The sequence below is a fragment of the Camelina sativa genome, chromosome 1 (assembly GCF_000633955.1).
Source record: "Camelina sativa cultivar DH55 chromosome 1, Cs, whole genome shotgun sequence".
In the NCBI taxonomy this organism is placed as follows: domain Eukaryota; kingdom Viridiplantae; phylum Streptophyta; class Magnoliopsida; order Brassicales; family Brassicaceae; genus Camelina; species Camelina sativa.
This window is the reverse complement of record NC_025685.1, coordinates 8881796-8900954: the sequence shown is the minus strand read 5'-3', so window position 1 is coordinate 8900954 and position 19159 is coordinate 8881796. Positions and strand designations below refer to the sequence as shown.

The 19159-nt window shown below is 35.6% G+C and overlaps 4 protein-coding genes across 7 annotated transcripts in view; 2 read left to right on the top strand and 2 right to left on the bottom strand.

Annotated features, from left to right (window-relative positions):
- LOC104784282 (PI-PLC X domain-containing protein At5g67130-like) overlaps positions 1-1039 on the bottom strand; it is a 9895-nt gene extending 8856 nt beyond the window's left edge. The window contains exons 1-5 of the mRNA XM_019246504.1: positions 959-1039; positions 689-811; positions 453-590; positions 188-286; positions 14-100 (exon numbers count right to left, since the gene is read on the bottom strand). Coding sequence (XP_019102049.1) covers positions 14-100; positions 188-286; positions 453-590; positions 689-811; positions 959-1039 — 528 coding nt within the window. The remainder of the gene's footprint in view (positions 1-13; positions 101-187; positions 287-452; positions 591-688; positions 812-958) is intronic.
- Positions 1925-5119, top strand: LOC104784260 (probable receptor-like protein kinase At1g49730). Its single transcript, XM_010509315.2, has 9 exons — positions 1925-2170; positions 2444-2995; positions 3112-3396; positions 3473-3734; positions 3833-3885; positions 3969-4036; positions 4130-4219; positions 4316-4400; positions 4476-5119. The coding sequence occupies exons 1-9, from the start codon at positions 2080-2082 to the stop codon at positions 4985-4987; spliced, it is 1998 nt and encodes a 665-aa protein (XP_010507617.1). The 5' UTR covers positions 1925-2079; the 3' UTR covers positions 4988-5119.
- Positions 5130-8209, bottom strand: LOC104765793 (ABSCISIC ACID-INSENSITIVE 5-like protein 7). 4 transcript variants are annotated; one of them, XM_010509290.2, is made up of 5 exons: positions 8038-8209; positions 6061-7280; positions 5870-5941; positions 5738-5767; positions 5130-5546 (listed from the first exon to the last, which is right to left on the bottom strand). In XM_010509290.2, exons 2-5 carry the CDS (start codon positions 7210-7212, stop codon positions 5469-5471), a joined length of 1332 nt encoding a protein of 443 aa, XP_010507592.1. In that variant the 5' UTR covers positions 7213-7280; positions 8038-8209; the 3' UTR covers positions 5130-5468. The 4 variants fall into 4 exon arrangements, with proteins under 4 accessions (XP_010507592.1, XP_010507604.1, XP_010507598.1 ...); XM_010509302.2 differs by having other exon boundaries at positions 6061-7277; XM_010509296.2 differs by having other exon boundaries at positions 6061-7274.
- Positions 13544-15968, top strand: LOC104705601. The gene is made up of 2 exons (XM_010421633.2): positions 13544-14027; positions 14414-15968. The coding sequence occupies exon 2, from the start codon at positions 14487-14489 to the stop codon at positions 15966-15968; it is 1482 nt and encodes a 493-aa protein (XP_010419935.1). The 5' UTR covers positions 13544-14027; positions 14414-14486.

Sequence of the window (19159 nt, the reverse complement as noted above, 5' to 3'; positions counted from 1 at the left end):
GAGGAGATTTCACGTAGTCCTCGATGATAAGCGTCACAACAACATCCTTATTCTTTTCTAGATACACTTGAAACTCCTTTAAAATGTTAACCGCGGGTTGCTACATATATACAAAAAATAATTAGAGATATTTTAATTTGGACTTTGGACCTATCGATTTATAAAGATCTGTGTATATGGAACTTACAAATGCGGTGTAATTGAAGCAATTCCCACCGTAAGAATGGCAAAGCCATATATCATTTTGGAAGTCGTACATGTCAAGCATAAACCCTCTAACACCATTCTGTAATTACCCAAAAAAAAGGTAAAGATAAGAATCGTATTAAATAATGAAACTTTAAAAAAGGGCTTTATCAAAAGTATAAAAACTTCTGAAAAGGGGTTTATTGAAAGAGAAAAAAAAAAAAACTTTTGGAATGGGTTTACTATGATGAAAGAAGAATATTTACAATGAGCTGGCTAGTTATCGAATCTTGTTGGTTTGAAGGAGCAAGAATCATAGAGCCAGTGCCGGATTTTGCACCTATTCGAGCAAATGAATTGTGGGTTGTTAACCACGAGTACTTGTTGTACGGTAATCCTTTTACCTTTTGACACATAAAAAGATGATCAAAATGATCAGTCGATTCAACAAAAATCTTAAGAATATATAATGATTAACCATGATAAAAAAAAAAAAAGGAACCTTGGAAGTGGGGTTAATGGGTTGCATTCGGGTGCATCTAGGTCGGAAACTATCGCTGGCGAGACACGATTCACAGTGCAATCCCCGATCACAGTTCTTGTTCACGATGCATGTTTCTCCTTCCTACCAATCAACACAAAGATCAACATTTTTTTTTTTTTTTGTAAATTTCCCCGAAACCCACAATTCATTAGGGTTTTTAGGTTAGATAGACCCATTTATGATCAATTCTTGATGATCTTGAGAAAGGTTTGTTCAGATTTAAGTTACCTTGAGGGAATATGAAGGGCTAAGGAGAAGAAAACATGGAATGAGAAGAGCTGTTAGAAAGAAGGTGAATCTCTGAGACATTGTCTTCTTTCTTGCAACAAAATCCCATATAAGAAAAAAAAAAGTTTTTAAAAGAATAAAACCCAAAGATTTTTGGCTTTGGGAAGAAGCAACAACTTCGTAAAACTCCATAAGACTTGGAATGGGTGATTTGCATTATTGGCTTTTGACCAACCAACAGAAAATAAAAACTTTAAGTCTAAATTTGTCATCGAAAGAAAAAAAAAAAAAAAAAAAAAAAAAAAAAAAAAAANTTGTCATCGAAAGAAAAGAAAAAAAAACAAGGGGAATTGCGAACATCTCGGAAACAATGATTACAGAAGTGAATTCTTTGTTTCTTGCTTTTCTTAACAAATTATTTTAAGAATATATAATTAACCAAAAAAATGAAGAACTTGAATGAGAGACCGTCATCATTATATTTATATAGTAATAAAACAACAAATTACTAATAGCATGCCAGCTACATACATCATCAAAGCTAAGTGCTTAATCTGATAGTATGAAAGTTGCGTTTGTGCTAATCCAATCATATAAGTTTACCCTATTCGAATAAGTTCTAGTAGTTACTTTCATACGTATATAATATGATCATTATCTAGTTTGACATTTAGATGTACCTATGATAGAAAGTAAAAACATAAAGAAAATGACCAAATCATGTGAAGAGATAAGATTAGACCACTTTCTTAGAAGAGTAAACAAAAAACTTAGAAGCCGACCATTGCAATTATTATAGTATTAGGGATGGGGCTATACACATGAAAAGTTTTACTATCTGAAACGTAAAATTACTAATTTTAAAATTGTATTGGGTGCTTAAGACAACATTTAACGAACTAGCGGGTAAAAAACCTAAGAGAATGACAAATTAAAGGACTATATTTTTTTACAGGGGGTTTAATGGAGAAATAGGGAAATCTGGACGACTCTTTTCTTCTCTCCATCTCATTGTCACTGACCTTTACCTTCCACTGTCATTCTCTCAGGCGACTTCCCATTGACCTTTCTTAACGTCTCTCTCTCTCTCTCTCTCTTTCTTCCTCCTCTGTTCTTTGGCCATGGTGGTGGTTGTTTATAAGCAAGCTCTCTTGCAACTCGCATTCTTTGCATTTCTTGGATTCCAGTACTTGCCTTTACTCGCCCAAGCAGGTATTCTCTCTCTCTCTCTCTCTCCACATTCTTTAATAGTACTAAATCTTTCTTTAAAAGTCTTCTTCCTTAGTTTGATTCGTTTAAATTAGCATTAAATGGTTCGACACTACAAACTCTAATGTAAATCTTGAAACTTTGATAGTTTTAGGCTTTTGGTTTTTTTTTTCAAATTTCAATGTGTATTCGTCTTAAAAAGTGTATTTGGTTTCTGTTCTTCTGATTTTTTGTAGTGAAATTGATGCAAAGTTATTTGATTTATGTCACTTACAGGTTGTCCATTGGACTTGACTTCATCCAACTTCACTCTCGTGGCTTCTATGTGCTCCAACAATGCCGACAGAGCCAAATGCTGCCGCTACATGAACGCTTTCGTCGCAGTATCTGTCTCCCGTTACGCAAACTACACAACAGATCTTGGAGTTCCATCAGATTTGACTGAAGTCTGCGTTACTACCATCTCTAGAACCATGGAGCTTTATGGAATCCCAACAAATGCAACTATCTTCTGTGGTTTAGGGACCAAGATTCTTGTTAACTACGATTGTGAAGGTCTCACCACTGTAACGCAGATGCTTCAGTCCATCACGTTTGGAGATGTTTCTAGAAACTGCAGACTCCCGCTTCCACCGGGGAAACATTGTATGAATTGCTTGGATTCTGGTGTCACCTACCTTCGTAGTCTTTTTGGTCCAGATAATAGCATCAAACTGAGTACTTGTCGAGATGCTACTTATGCTGTATTAGCTAGCCGGGTTGACAATTCATCGGCTCTTGAACTTGCTAGCTGCTTCTTTAATGTGCCTGAGCTTACCCCCTCTCCAGGTATACACAATTTTGTGATTCAAATTGGCATTTATGGATTGTAGAACCTTATCATTGTTTCTATATTAGGAAAGATCCTTGACAGCTCCTTTCTGACTTTCTTGATTTCTATTCAGACTCATCTCCATCGTCACTGAGCCCAGACGCTTCTCCAAGTCCGGTGTTTGCTGATAGTCCAAGCAGTGACAATCTTGTTCTGTCTCCAATTAAAAGTCACCATCCATATCACTTGACAGTGGTTCCAGCTATTGGGATCGCTGTTACAGGTTTTGCTCTTGTGATGCTCGTAGTTCTAATAGTTCTTATCCGAAGAAAAAAACGGGAACTTGATGACTCCAAGGGCATGGAATGTAATCTAAAGACATCTCCTTCTCCCCGGCCAAGGTCGATCATTCATGAAGGTGCAAAGTTCTTCTAATGGTACACATACAAGATATGTTAGACCATGTGAAATAAACGTTTGGTTAATTTTTGCAGGTAACTCTTCTGCTTTTCGAAAATTCAGCTACAGGGAGATAAGGAAAGCAACTGAAGAGTTCAATATGGTGATTGGCCGTGGGGGCTTTGGGACTGTTCACAAAGCTGAGTTCAGTAATGGGTTGGTTGCAGCTTTAAAAAGGATGAACAAGAGCTCTGAACAAGCTGAAGATGATTTTTGCAGAGAGATCGAGCTTCTCGCCAGGCTGCATCACCGCCATCTAGTTGCTTTGAAAGGTTTTTGTAACAAGAAGAACGAGAGGTGAATGCTTACAGTTTAGCTTCATTTCGTTTCCCCCACTCCTCATGTGTAGAAAATAAATTGGATTGCCCTCTGCTTATCTAACCTGATAATTCCAGGTTCCTTGTCTACGAGTATATGGCAAATGGGAGCCTCAAGGATCATATACACTGTATGCTCATGGTTTCCAAAGTTCCTTGCTATGTATAAGACTTGACTTGAGGATACTGAACGTTGTTCTTTGTCTCTGTGCAGCCACAGATAAACCTCCACTTAGTTGGGAAACTAGGATGAAAATCGCAATAGATGTGGCTAATGCTCTGGTAAATTTCCAAAGCCTTAATTTACGTTTTTCACAGAACTAATACTCTATGGTTTTGTATTACTACTGTTCTTAGTTTTTCCTTTTCCTCCAGGAATACCTTCATTTCTACTGTGACCCTCCTCTCTGTCACAGAGACATTAAGTCAAGCAACATATTACTTGATGAAAACTTTGTTGCTAAGGTGAGTTTGCATCCCATCACATCATCAACCGATACATTGAATTTTCAATACGTTCACCTCTTGAGAACAACTAATTTGTGGGTTTTTGTGATGCAGCTTGCAGATTTTGGTCTGGCTCATGCTTCTAGAGATGGCTCCATTTGTTTTGAACCTCTTAATACTGATATTCGTGGAACTCCAGGTCAGGATACAAAGGAAACAACTATTCTTGAAATATTATTGAGCAAATTCTAAAACCATGAAATCTCAATTTCAGGCTACGTAGATCCAGAGTACGTTGTAACACAAGAACTGACAGAGAAGAGTGACGTGTATAGCTACGGAGTGGTGTTGCTAGAGATTATAACTGGGAAAAGAGCAGTCGATGAAGGTAGGAACCTGGTAGAAATGTCTCAGCCTTTACTATTATCGGAATCAAGACGCATAGATTTGGTGGATCCAAGAATCAAAGACTGCATAGATGGAGAACAGCTTGAAACAGTAGTGGCAGTTGTAAGATGGTGCACAGAGAAAGAAGGTGTAGCTAGGCCATCGATCAAGCAAGTCCTGAGGCTGTTGTACGAAAGCTGTGATCCTTTACATCTCGGTCTTGCAATGGCGGTTGAGGAGAACAAAGGACGGTCGCTGAGAGGTGATTCAGGGTTTCAAAGTGGAGACATCCGTGGCTTGGCTTCTTCTTCTAGTACCACTTCAAGGTCGCATTGTAGCCGGAGTTTTCTGCTCGAGACTGGCTCTCCTCACTCTCCACCAAATGGTCTTTCTTTTTGAGTGAAGAGAGAGAGAGACATATGATCTCTCCTCATAAGTCACATTCTTTTCTGGAAAAAATTGTCGTTTGGGGTGATCCGAACTGTTTTCTAATTGCAATTTTGAAAGATAAATATGTTTTCTAACCAGAGACAAGAGTGAATTTGTAATGGCTAAACCCAAGTTATTGATATAAGAGAACCAAATACCTTAAACAAAAGTCAAACAAACATATATGAACAGCTGTCTTTTAGAAACCCCAACGATCAGAAAACATAAAAAAAAAAAAAGAAAAAAACAGAGGATGATCTAAACCTAGACTAATACAGGTCAGGGCACAAAATGTCATTTATTCATAATGAAAACTCTCTCCTACTCTGTAACCTAGATTTATCACTCCATATTTTCCCTTAATCTCCTGTACAGGTAGCACTATCTCCTATTAAATAAGTCCCAAGCTACGCAGTCTGGTTTGATCCATTCTTGTTGCTTCATTCTTCCCTCACCATGGACCAGTTAATGTCCTTCTCAAGCACTGCCCTTTGGCGCCCCACGGTCGCTTCGTCGATTCCTTCAGCTGCTAATTTCAAAAGGTGTACCAGTGAACAACACAATCAAAAAGGTTATTCGAAACAAAGCGAGGGGCCAAAAATGTTGAAAACTATCTGGAGTTTAAGTTTGGTCTTTTGCTAGTGATATTGGTCCTAATCAAGTATGGTTAAGGGTTTCAGAATGAACTTATGAAAAAAAATAAAGTTCTTGAACAGTTACCTCATTCTTCTGCATTTCCATCATTTCAGCCTGCAATAAAGGTAAATCTAAGTTTCAGACCCAAGTCCGAAAGTCTGAGAGAGAAAAACAGAATACACACAGAGGTTGTAAATGTCGGTAACATAATGAAACCTGTTTTCGCTGCAATTCTTGATTCGTTTTCTTGAGCTTTTCAATTTCGGCTTCCAGTTCCAATGTATAAGCCTGCAATTAGTGGATAGCGAAAAAACATAGAAGATAAAGCATCTTTCATACTACCAAAATAGATTGCTTGGATCAAAATAGTCAAACCAAAAAAATAGTTTGGTTGGATCAATACTCACCTGCTTTCGAGCTCTTGATCTAGCAGCTGATTCCCGGTTCTTGATCATTCTCCTTTGCCTCCTTTCAACAACTTTGTCCATACCCGTATTGCTTCTTCGTCCTCGATTAAGCACATATGGAACGGGTGATAAAGAATTATTTTCTGCGCTGCTTGTCCCTGGAGAAGTTACTGCAACAGTAACCCCGTTTCCTCCATAACTAGCTAATCCATTATTATTGCTGACGGAATTATTTGCAGCCCCAGCAAAACCCTTGTTCACTATACTCACAGGCGCAGAAAATGCTACGTTTGCTTGTTTAGGGAAAATGGTTTGAGGCAGCCGCTGCTGTGGATGAGGATGATTCAGCTGCTGCAACTGCTGTTGTTGCTGCTGCTGCTGCAGCAACTGCTGTTGTTGGACCTGGTGTTGCTGTTGTTGCTGCTGCTGAATTGGTCCACCAACTTTGAGCCCTAAACCAGGTGGCTGATTCAAGATCATAGAATCATTATTACCATTGAAGGATATGCTGTTTTGATTTGGCTGACCAAATCCAAAACCTAAGCCGCCAGCAGCAGTGTTGTTAGCATAAAACCCATCGTTATTGTTTCCATTGGCCTGACCCATCGGTTGAACACAGTTATCTTCTCTTACAACCCCAGCACGGAACAGAAACTCTTCAAGTGTCATTTCCCCTAAAGTCTGCTGCCTCCCAGGAGGCGCATTCGAGTCACCACCGCCTCCGCTGCTACTTCCCATATTACCATTACTGTCCTTGGTGACCAAAAATTTCCACACCTCATCAACAGTCTTCTGACTGAGCGTTCTAGGCAATGTCAAAGAGCCTTGCCTCTGGAGATTACCACCGGGAATACCAGCAGGTCCAGCACCAGGTTGCGCTACTGCTGTAGCAGCTGAAGAAGAAGTCATGGCTATGGCCTGAGCTTCCTCAGCAGTCCATATGCTCTTCAGGAGATCATCCATGTTCATTGACCCGAAATCTTTTCCCGGTCCACCTAATGTGCTCTGTAGCTCATCAAATGTGAGGGAGTAGAGGGAGGACTGCCTCGCCAGGGGCATGACATTACCCGTCGTTGGCTTCATCTGGTTACTCCCTTCCCCTCCAGGAGTACCACCACCTCCAATGTTGTTGAAATTGATATGAGTTCCCATAATCCTTGTATTCACCTTCTTCTTTTTCTTCAGTGAAAACAAAGCAACCACGCCCTAAAACCCTGCTTCTAAAAGTAAAGTTAAGCAATTAGAGTGGATCACACAATGCGAATCCATGAAAGATCCAACAAACTTAAAAAAGAAAAGTGAGCTGTGTGTCATATTCACATTCATTTAAGAAGACCAAAGTGATACTGGACAAACCACATCAATGTATGCGTACAAATGTAAAAGCACAGTAAAGTCGTATCAATAAAGGTTAGATCTTTGGGTAACGCTTATGAAGAAAAAACGCAACTTGAAGACTTTTTTTTGCGAAAAAAATGAATTCAGACCCAGATAAAGTATTTACTCATAACCATACATGAGCATCACAGCCAAAAACTATCCAGATAATTTGATTAGATCACTTATCCTATCACATATTGTCAAAACTCATAAAAGTATACACGAAATGCCAAAAAATATAAAACCCAAAATCAGGGAATTCAAAAATGAATCCAAAGTATAAATCGCTAAAACCCAACAAGCATGAGAAGGATCTACTATTCCAGATTCCATATGAGAAAAAGCAAACCGATCGAATCAAAACCCTTCCTTTGAAAAAAAAAAACCTAAAACAGATCGATACAAAAAGAGACTCTCTCATTAACAGACCCCAATTTATACTACCAAAAGTTACTTCCTTTACTACTTATACTACATGATCCATAAACACTGAGCAGATTTTGAAGCAGACAACACAAATTTGGATGATGATCCGACAGAGACAGAGACAGATCCATAACAGATAATAAAAGAGAAAGGAGGTTAAATATGTCTTACCTCCAAAAAAAAAACAAAAATTTTTAATTTCTTGAAAATAAGATTCGCGACTGCGAAAACTCCAGAGAAACTGCTACGGGGAGAGACGACAAGTGTGTTGCTGCCGCCTCGACACGAGCTGCCATTTTAAGGCTCCAAAGCTTTCTCTTTTTTTTTTTTTTTCTCTCTCTCTAAAAAAATTTTATTAAACAATAAATAATTTACAAATTAATAAATCAAACGTGGACGAATGAGAAAAAGAGATTAAGATTTTGAGTGCTTTGTAAAAGATTTATATCCAATTATAGAACGCGACGTGGTAAAATATTGGCCGTTCGTTTCTGGCAGATGGATTCGAGTGGTTGGCGATCGTGCTTGGGAATTTTTTTTTTTTTGGAGTTAAATCATAATTATAAATATTCATTGTTTTTTTTAGGTTAATTTGAATTTATACCATATATTCAAAGAAATTGTTCATATTCAAATTGATATGTGGCACAACTGTAATCTTAAAAAACAAAAATGTAAATATATGGATAGTTGTTGAATTGTAAAGTAATAAAAAACAATTTTCAAAATATTGATTTGTCTTTTTCCAAAATGGTTGACGATAAGGATGGTACTTTTCAGCCATACTAATTCATACATTAGATAAGATTAAATATTTTTTTTTTGTTTTTGAAACACGATAAGACTAAATATAAAAAATGTCTATATTAGACAAGATATTATCCATAGTATATCTATGTTGGATTGTTTCATTTATTTTTATTAATTATAAGCAGTAAAAATTAGCACTAGCAAAATTGTTAAAATAAAAATATATGAATAAATAAATAGATTATGATATCGTTTCCTCATTTGTATCTTGTATCTATATACTAATCACATTCATTATTATTTTTGTACTGCTATCTTTATCATTTTTCGGTTTCGTAGAAAGCTATTTATAGTTTACTTTTATAGCTAAAGTTTTTGCACTTGTGTATGCATGCTTGTCCCAATAATTTTGAACCCTAAATCAACCTAAATTTTGAGGGGCTTTCATAAGAGTTTTAGTTTTACTAGGTTGGTACCCGCATTATGTCGCGGGTTGTTTTTAGATTATTTTTTATTTTGTATATTTTGAAATAATATTTGTTTTATGTTGTTTATAATCAAATATCATAATTAATAAAGTTCTTTTAGTAGTGGTCAATGGTAATTTTTTTTGTTTTTCGTATTTTTATTATTTGTTATAGTTTTCAAAGTAAAAAATGAAGAAAAAAAATTAGACTTAAACAAATTATGGTTACTGTAATTTTTGTTACCCATTGGTAGGTGAGTCCGCATAAATGATTTTAAAAAAAAAAGAGTAAATAAACATTAAAAATGGCTTTAATGATATATAAATTGGATGATATTGTATAAAAATATGATTTTTTTATTATAATTCAACTTACTCATTATATATCACTACCAAGTACAATATTTTTGCCAATCAAACTCAATATTTGAAGCCATCCAATTTAGTTTAATTTTCCAATACAACATGATAAACCGGGATAAGATTTGCCTTTGTAAAAATTATTCGAGTACGTTGATTAGCTAGCTTGACAACCTTGGAATAAAGTGTTTAGTTTAAATCATTGTCTCCTTCTCCACAAGATATCTTTTATAAAGCTTTGAAGTATTGGCCATGCTTAGGAGAACCAACGACTTGAACCATACATCTTGAATCACTTTCAAACATGCCACTTTGAACTTAGGTTGTCAATATATGCATATCCAAAATAAATCTTAGCTTTGGAAAAGCCTTAGCTCCATACTACTTAACCGCATCCATATGTTTTCTAAGAATCAATCCCATGCAACAAATGTTGGATCCTTCCCTCCATGTTGTATTTTAGTTTGTTTGGAGGGTGGTAGTTGCCACTTTAGCAAGCAACTAAAAACTTCTAAAATAAGAAACTAAGTTTGAGTGTCACAAGACACAAAGCATTACCATAAGAAATGCCATGAGAGAAATTCTAGACGCCATGAAGGGAATCCAAGCAAACCAAATCTTTCCCAACAGAATAAATGCCAAAACAGAAGTCATGGACCATTAGTACTCTTTTTTTGGTTTTGTTGCAACATGTTCCTCTATTGGCTCTGGAATTTAAACTCTTTATTAGTAGCAGTTTCACCTACTTCGATGCTTTCTCAACAAAAAAAATTGCAAAACTTAGCTGCCTAGCTTACAGAAGTTGGTGTTTATTAGATGTTCACGTCAACCTTTCTTAACTAAAAAATGACTACACCTATTTAAAAAATAAGAAACTTAGATGATCAAAAGAGAAAAAAATCATAAAACCAACTAACCCAAAACGATGCAATTTCTTTGATGATACAACTAATACCTGAAACTCACCAAATAAAAAAAATATTAAAAGAGTTCACAAACATGGAAAATTATGTGGAGTCAAACCTGGAAGTAGTTGATATGCCATTAAATCTAAGATTTTGATAAAATAATCATGAAGCTTGCCAAAGGTAGAGAGAAGCTGCAGCCGGAGTAGTAAGCTACAAGATCGTAATCATCGTTCAGTTTTTAATGAACAATTTCTTTCTCTATTTCTACCTATCTCGCTCTGAGTTTCAATACATATATGAAATTAAATAATCCTAAGATCATACAGTCACATTGAGGTTGTTACTGAACATAACCACATGTATATGAGCAATGAAATTCATCTAATAATGCTAAAAGGCTGCTTTGACGATAAAATGCTATTGTGTTAACAATTTTTTTGTGAACCAAAGATCAAACATGTAAATGGCATTATACCGTTTACACAAAATATAGTTCCAGGAATTACAAATACCCGTTTGAGGCTGATGAACTTAAGTAGAAGGAGATAACAAACTTGTTGATTTTCTGTTTTGGTGATCCAAACACCTTATTGAAGAGCACCACCGTGTGGATTAGAACTCTTATGTCGCACTTTACTTGGGTAATTCTTCTAGGTAAGTAAGATTAGAAAATATAAATGGAACTCAAACACTATTTAAAAGGGAATTAAATAGCTTTACGGTCTAGTTAATGTACCTCTAGGTTTAAATTAAGAGATGAATCAGACCTTGAGGATTTCCTTTTAAGATTGGAATCTTGGGGAGTCACCAACTTATGAGATGTGGTTATGGAACACCGCGGTGAAGAGATCAGAGGAAGATTGAAGTTAAACAGATGTTGATCGAGAAGCATAGGTGGCAAATCAGAGTTTATCATCATCTCAAATAGAAGAATTACTTTTGTTCCTTCGTCCATAAATTTAATTGGCTAATATTGTGCTTAGTTGTATTAATTGGTTTAATTTGATTGGATATTCATTTTAAATTATGTGTTAGTTTCTGCTTCAATAAAAAAGCTGAGGTGTCATACTCTGGTAAAAAACATGCAAGTTTTATTGTATTGGTTTTTGTCTTTTTTACATAGATTCTTTTTTAATTTTGGTATAGGTTGTGGTCTCGGGAAAATGCTGAGGTGTCATGCTCTGATAAAAAACATGCAAGTTTTATTTTATTTGGCACCGTTACCAAATATCGAATATCACCAGCTTGATTCATATCATATAATATGAATACTAAAAAATATAATATATAGCTAAAATATATAATTTTGCTATCTACCATGAGTTTAAACTATTGTTATCGATTTCTCCTTTCGGGCCTGTTCTTTTTTATGTCATCGAGCGATAGCGACCAAAGAAATAGACAAAAATGAGATCGTAATTAATTAAACAGTCGCTGCAACTGGGAAAGGAGTCGCCGTTACTGTTGTGAATCGTTTGATAATCCAGCGATTCTACTTTAACCCACGACACTTTTCTCTCACTCTAGCGACTGGTCCGTCATCGTCGTTTTGCATCTACCGCTGTCGTTTTGCTTTGTTGATTGCAGTTTTCATCAATGTTGGTTCGAAAACATTGTAATATGAAGACTTGGTGTAACTTTATCATGTTTTCTCATAATTTATTTTTATTATAAATTATGATTAAATTATGTAGTTTAAGAACGAAAAAGGATATAATATCGTAAAACGGTTAAACTAATCAATAAAGTTAGTAATATCAAAAATATTATTATACCGTTATTTTTTAGCACTGTTTTTAAAAAAAAATACTATGTTACCGCAATATGTCACCTATAAATTAACCTCAATATATAGGGGATGTTATCATGTCAGTATATTATTTTGTGTGACTTTATCTGCATCATTATTCATAATTCATAATTCATAAACATAAAGGGGTTCTTAACTCGCATGTTAAAGTGTTCCTCATTAGATAGAAGTGCTGGTGCTTTCTTTTCGGGAGCCCATTTTGGTTACAAGTCAATAAGAATGTCACACCACTATTCAAAACAAAACAATAAAGAACACTGTTGCGTGGAGTCTAAGATCATCACTTCCAAATACAGAAATTTTGTTTTCATTCCTCTTTTGGTATTATTACAATGTTTGCTTATTTGCTTTTAGTTTTCTACTTTATTCAAAGAAACATCCACTTTTGCCACGTTAGGCCGACGTATAGAGTGAGAAAAAACAATAATAGAGCCCAATCTAGGAGTTTATGTAACCATCGTTTATCATTTAGTTATTCGATCTTGATGCTTCCCAAGACTCAATATGGTTGCTTCTTCACAATCTGTATAAACTTGTACAATTATTATTACGCTGTTTTTCTTCTCAGGTTTTGTTTACTTTTTAATCTTAAAAATAATGTAAAAAGGCTCGTGAGATAAGGAGTAGAGTTCATCTCCACCAATGGTTGACCTCATTTTACAAATTCACCAAGACTGATTATTCAAAAATGGCAAATTATATACAACTATATACAATAATTACTATTAGAGAGTAAAATAAAAACATGCACGTGTTTTCATGCTAACTCTTCTTACTTCGAGCTTCTTAGAATTAATCAAAACTAGAGTCGTAAAAGAAAAAAGAAACAAGATTCAGCCATAAAATAGATAATATAGAGTTTTTCAAAAATGTCCTAATTAGCTAGTAAAACTGTAAACCTTTTATTTGTATTCCTTTTATTTTTATGATAAAGATCTTACTATATATAAATATTTCAGATCCCCAAACGATCGCATGTGTCTGGCTTACAGACAATCAATGATTGAAAGGTTGGTGAGGGCATTTGTGACGAGGACCTGCCACAAAATATGTTCAAGAAATTGTTTGCCTTCACTACAACAAATATGTACATTGATAGCAGACGGATATAGCTCATTTTCCGTCACTGCTATGAAAGATGAGATTTTTTTTCGCTTACTTTTTAATAGCATCTTATTAACGCTATGATAGGAAAATTATGTAGCGGGAAACAAAAGTGACTTTTGTCCGCCAATACTTAGTGAAATTATTCACTTAATCGCCAAATAAAAAAAAAACCCAAAAACTCGACACACTCTCTCTCTCTCTCTCGTTACAACCTAAGCTCAACCTAAGAAGATTTCTTCTTCTAAATTCTCTGTGTGTGCTCAAATTCTTCTAAATTTCTTATCAATTCTTCAGTTTTATCGCCGTTTGTGAAAAGCCCCAATTTCGCCGTTTGTGAAAAGCCCCAATTTCGCCCTAAATCTCCATATCCATCGCAATTGATAGCTCGAATCCATTTTTGAGGCATGTCTTTCTTCTTCCTCCTAATTTCGTTATTTGTTTCGATTATTTGTGATTTCAAACAGCTTTTGATTTCGATAAGGGTCAGATTTAGTTATCTGTTTTGTTAGGGTTCGATTTATCTAGATTTATTTCGTTATCTGTTTTTTAGGGTTCGATTATTTACAGATTTTGAGAATGTGGAGTTTCGAATCCATCTGTTTTGTTAGGGTTCGATTATTTACAGATTTGACTCAAAAATAGCTTTTGGATTTGAGTATTTGCGCCTTCATAAACTGAACGATTTTTTTTTTTTCCCAAGTGTTGGTGATTGAAATGTTGGGGAACTGAAGCTTCTCATTTCTCTGTACTCACACAACAGGTTAGTATCACTCAACCAATAGTTAAACATTATTATTACACACGAATATTGGTGATTGCTATGTTTTGTCCTTTGAGTCTGATTCGTATAAATAGTGATTAGATTAGTGAGATTTTACACAGTTAGATATTGGTTTAAGAGCATCTGTATGTGTCTGAAGTAGTGCAGTATTGTCTGAATTGTTGCTTAATGTGAGCTTTGTATAATATGTATCTCTATTTTATCTATAAAGGTTAAAATTTATATTATAACATATAATGTTGGACAAGGCATGGGTGCATCTATGCAGGTAAGGAATTATATTTCATAATTAGGTTTTATTTTGGGTTTGGATACTTTAAGATGTTCTTTTAGTTATGATTTTTTTCTTTAATTATCCATTGAAGAGCTGATCCTGGTTATAAAAGTGGAGCTTGGAAATTTGTAAGGGATGTGTCTGCGGCTTTAGGTGACATAGAAATGATAATATGTCCTTGTAAAGACTGTCGTAATGTAGTACGACAGTTAAACAGTGTTGTGGTTGAGCATCTTGTAATAAGAGGGATGGATGAGGCATACAAGGTGCATAGTGATTGGTATCATCATGGAGATGTGAAGTCAGTAGATGAATTTCAAAGTAAACCAACTCAGTGGAATGAGGAAGTTTTTGAGTTATATAAAGCTGCTGAATTTTTTGATCAAGAGTTGGCTTTTAGAGGTGACTTAGCTGACCAACCTGTGGGCGACTTAAGTGAGATTGCAGAGGGTGAGGACCAACAAGAGGATGAGTTCCTTGCAAAGATCCGGGATGCTGAAACCCCACTATACCCTAGCTGTTCAAACCACAGCAAGTTATCGGCTATTGTGACTTTGTTTAGGATTAAGACACATAATGGCTGGTCGGATAAGAGCTTCAATGAACTGCTTCAGACATTGCCAAGCATGTTGCCAGATGGTAATGTCTTTCACACATCATTGTATGATGTCAAGAAATTTTTAAAGAGCTTTCATATGGGATATGAAAAGATCGACGCATGTGTTAATGATTGCTGCCTCTTCAGAAAGAAGTTAAAGAAGCTTGATAAATGTCCCAAATGTAATGCTTCACGGTGGAAGACTAATAAGCGGACTAATGAGGTAAAGAAAGGTGTCCCACAGAAAGTATTAAGATATTTTCCAATTATACCAAGGCTGAAGAGAATGTTCAGATCAGAGGACATGGCTAAGGACTTACGGTGGCATTACACTAACAAGAGCACTGATGGAAAACTTCGACATCCAGTAGATTCTGTTACATGGGCTCAGATGAATGAGAAGTATCCTTCATTTGCAGCTGAAGAAAGGAACATACGGCTTGGGCTGTCCACAGATGGATTTAATCCATTCAACATGAAGAATAGTAATTATAGTAGCTGGCCTGTGCTATTGGTAAACTACAATTTGCCTCCTCACCTTTGTATGAAGAAGGAGAATATAATGTTGACATTATTGATTCCTGGTCCACAACAACCAGGTAATAATATTGATGTCTACCTAGAACCTCTTATTGAGGATTTGAATCATCTGTGGAAGAATGGAGAGCTAACGTATGATGCTTTTAGTAAAAGTACATTTACTCTAAAGGCAATGCTTCTCTGGACCATTAGTGATTTTCCTGCGTATGGAAATCTTGCTGGTTGTAAAGTAAAAGGTAAAATGGGATGTCCTATGTGTGGGAAAAATACTGATAGTATGTGGTTGAAGTTTAGCAGGAAACATGTCTACATGTGTCATAGAAAAGGTTTGGCTCCAACACACAGATATAGGGAAAAGAAGACTTGGTTTGATGGAAAAGTTGAGCATAGGAGAAAGTCAAGAATTTTAACTGGTCATGAAGTTCATCAGAATCTGAAAAACTTCCAAAATGATTTCGGAAATGTGAAAAAGGCTGGGATGAAGAGAAAGAGAACTGTCTANAAGTGATGCTCCAGCATTTTTAACAAATCCAGATGAAGATCACCTCGCCAAGCTTTTAGGACCTGACAATTCTGGTAGGCTGAGGGCAATGGGTAGAGGCATGAGTAAGACCAAATTAGCTTGTTTACAAATGCAGAGCAAGTGTATGGCTGAAATGGAAGAGCGGCAAGTAAAATTAGTAAAACAGGTCAATGCCTTGGAAAGTGAACTTGGCAGAATCAAGAATCAGGTTAGATACTTAAGAGTTCTCTACTATTCATCAGCCAGTTAGAGTAATATAAATTGATGTTATTTTTGTTTATGTTACAGAGACCAGAAGCTGAAATGGATGAAAACTCAGCTGCAAGAGTAACATATTCTTACTTCTTTTCATATCAGCTAAGTGATTCTTCTTAGTGTCGTTTATGATTCTTAGTTGCTCATGAAATTGTTGCAGAGTGTAAACAAAAGAGCACATCCTAAGTGTGTGTTTGTTGATTGGTCTGACATTGATGAAAATGTTGGTGAGGGTCGGATTCTTTCTTCTGATCCGGATGACATAGTGAATGACTGTCGTCTTGGCCCTTATGATCTCAAAGTGTTAGTTGAAGCTGCATATAAACCAGATGCATTTCTATGGAGACCTGCACAAAAGATCTTTCATATGAAAGAAGCTGTTGGACATATAATCGCATGGCCAACTGATAAGTGTAGACTGGTAGACAACAACATCCAAATGGAAGACATTGCCCCTATGGTATTTATAATTTCTAGCAATGTGTTAGCAATGTATTACCCCTGTCTATAATGCTAATTAATTATATTGGATTTGTTTACTGATTGTGTTTAACAGGGTATACAAGGAAACAAATGTAAACTATTGGATTTGTCTAAGGGTGACGTCATTGTTGCTGAGGGGCGTTGGGAGACACAAGAACCAAGTGCGTTGGTTAACGGAATTCCTCTTGGACCAAAAGCAGTTAAAGTATTTGTGGATTCAGTAAAGCAGCCTGATACATCACTATGGAGACCTACAGCTGAAATGTCATTTCTTGAGGACTGTTTGATGGCTTACGTATCTTGGCCCCTGAGTAAGGTTGATTTTGAAAATCCCTCAACTCCAACTGGTCAGAATGCTACATCACATGCTTCTTTGTCTGCATCAAAGGCCAAGTCTGCAGCCACAGCTTCTAAGTCTGCTACAGAGTCCAAAACTTCAGCAACAGCTTCAAAGGCTGCATCGCAGGCCAAATCTGCATCTATGTCTTCTAAGTCTGCATCTGGTTCTGAGTCTCCTGTTGATGATGCAACGGGTCCAATATCACCAATAAAGAATACTTTACCATCACAGTCTCCTCTCAGGAAGTCTCCAGTAAGTGTTTTCATATGTTATGAAGTTGTTTTTGTTAATTATATGATGACTGATGGTTTATATTGTAAACATGGCAGCGCATTAATAAAGTTATTTCCAAGGAGAATAAGAAGTGCAAGTTGATGGATTTAACTGAAAAGAATAGGGTTGTGGCTGAAGGACGATGGGGAACAAATGATCCAGAACATAAGGTTCACTTTACTCGCTTGGGTTCTAATGCAGTTAAAGTGTGGATAGATGTTGTGAAGGTGAAAAATGTAAAAGTTTGGAGGCCATCCGATGAAATAGAGATTATTGAAGATGCACTTAGCTCCTGCATTGCTTGGCCAGAGAACAAGGTCATTATGTCTTAAACTGATGGTTTTATTGTGTAATGTTAAGTACTTGAGATTGCTTGTTTATTTTGGATGTTCTTGAGACTTTGATGGTAAACTGATGTTCTTGAGACTTTTGTTATGTATTTTGGATCTGAGACGTTTATTAATCAGATTTTATGAGATTTTATAAAACAGGTTATGTGTGCTATAATCACATATCAGAAAATGCTATAAAAGTACAGGTAAACGTTATGATAAAAGAATATACCATAGCACAGTAAACAAGATAAAACAGCATTTCGCAACAGCTATATTAGATATGTATAACATAGCACGAAAAATTAAATATTGTATAAATTTTTGCAAAATTATAATCTTGATAATACAGCAGTTTATTAGAGCTATGCTATAAAACTATAACATAGCACGAAAAAACAAATGTTGTATAAATTTTTTCAAAATTATGATCTTGATAATATAGCAATTTCTTAAAGCTATGTTATATTTTTATAACATAGCATACGTAATAAGTGCTATTGTATATGGGGTACATATAATAACAGTGCCCTAAAACAGCGCTCATGAAAACGCTATCAAAGACCTATGATAGCGTTTTTCTCTGGTTAACAATGTGCATATTTGTTGTAGTGCTTGTAAAAAATCTAATCGTTTAAGCATCAATTCTTGTTTAATTATTTTTTTTATTGTTGTTGTTTTATCTTTAAGTTTTGGTGTTGATTCCTTGACAAACAAACAAAAAAAGTTTCGGTATTTACACTATATATTCATCCTATTTAATAGTATATGTTATTGTAGTATATTTTTATTCTACTAAAAAAAAAAACTAAGAACAAGTCCAATAGTAGTCTATCACCATAATCTTTCTCATCTATTAAAAAAAAAATAATAATAAAATATTAAATATAAATATTTAATTAAGAGAGATTCCAAAAAAAAGTGGTATAAAGGCTTACCAGAAAGAGGAAATCTTTTGAAAACAAAGGAGCCGTAACATCTGGCTAGCTTTAGGAGATAAGAATACCGGTTTCTTTCATGTTGCCATAAAAGAAACACGTGCTATCAATACTATCTCTGTTATTGAGTCCGAAGAGGGTAGACCAGTTTTTGAAGAAAAGGAAATCATTCTAGTAGTGTCTGATTATTTTAACCAAATCTTTACCTCCCACTCAGCCGAACGGAGATCAGTAGTGGAGGCTGGTCTTTCCCCTTGTATCACACAAGAGATGAATGAAAAACTTATCTGGATGCCCTCCACTGTTGAAATCAAGAATGCGTGTTTTGTGGTTCACGCTGATAAGGCCCCGAGACCGGATGGATTCTCAGCAAGCTTTTTTCAATCTAACTGGGAGTTAATAGGTCTACAGATTATATATGAAGTTCAGGCTTTCTTTATCTCCGGAGACCTGCCACAAAAAATCAATCACACACATGTGAGGCTTATCCCAAAGATCCCAACTCCACAGAAAATTTCAGATAACAGACCTATTGCCTTATGTTCGGTGTATTAC

Bases quoted from the DNA above. Each gene is read 5' to 3' on its own strand.
- LOC104784260 (XM_010509315.2), top strand. From the start codon at position 2,080: ATGGTGGTGGTTGTTTATAAGCAAGCTCTCTTGCAACTCGCATTCTTT. The intron at 2,996-3,111 runs GTATACACAATT...ATTTCTATTCAG, and splicing joins TGAGCTTACCCCCTCTCCAG to ACTCATCTCCATCGTCACTG. The intron at 3,735-3,832 runs GTGAATGCTTAC...TGATAATTCCAG, and splicing joins TGTAACAAGAAGAACGAGAG to GTTCCTTGTCTACGAGTATA.
- LOC104765793 (XM_010509290.2), bottom strand. From the start codon at position 7,212: ATGGGAACTCATATCAATTTCAACAACATTGGAGGTGGTGGTACTCCT. The intron at 5,768-5,869 runs GTTTCATTATGT...CCTTTATTGCAG, and splicing joins AAGAATTGCAGCGAAAACAG to GCTGAAATGATGGAAATGCA. The intron at 5,547-5,737 runs GTAACTGTTCAA...TTTTGAAATTAG, and splicing joins TGGAAATGCAGAAGAATGAG to CAGCTGAAGGAATCGACGAA.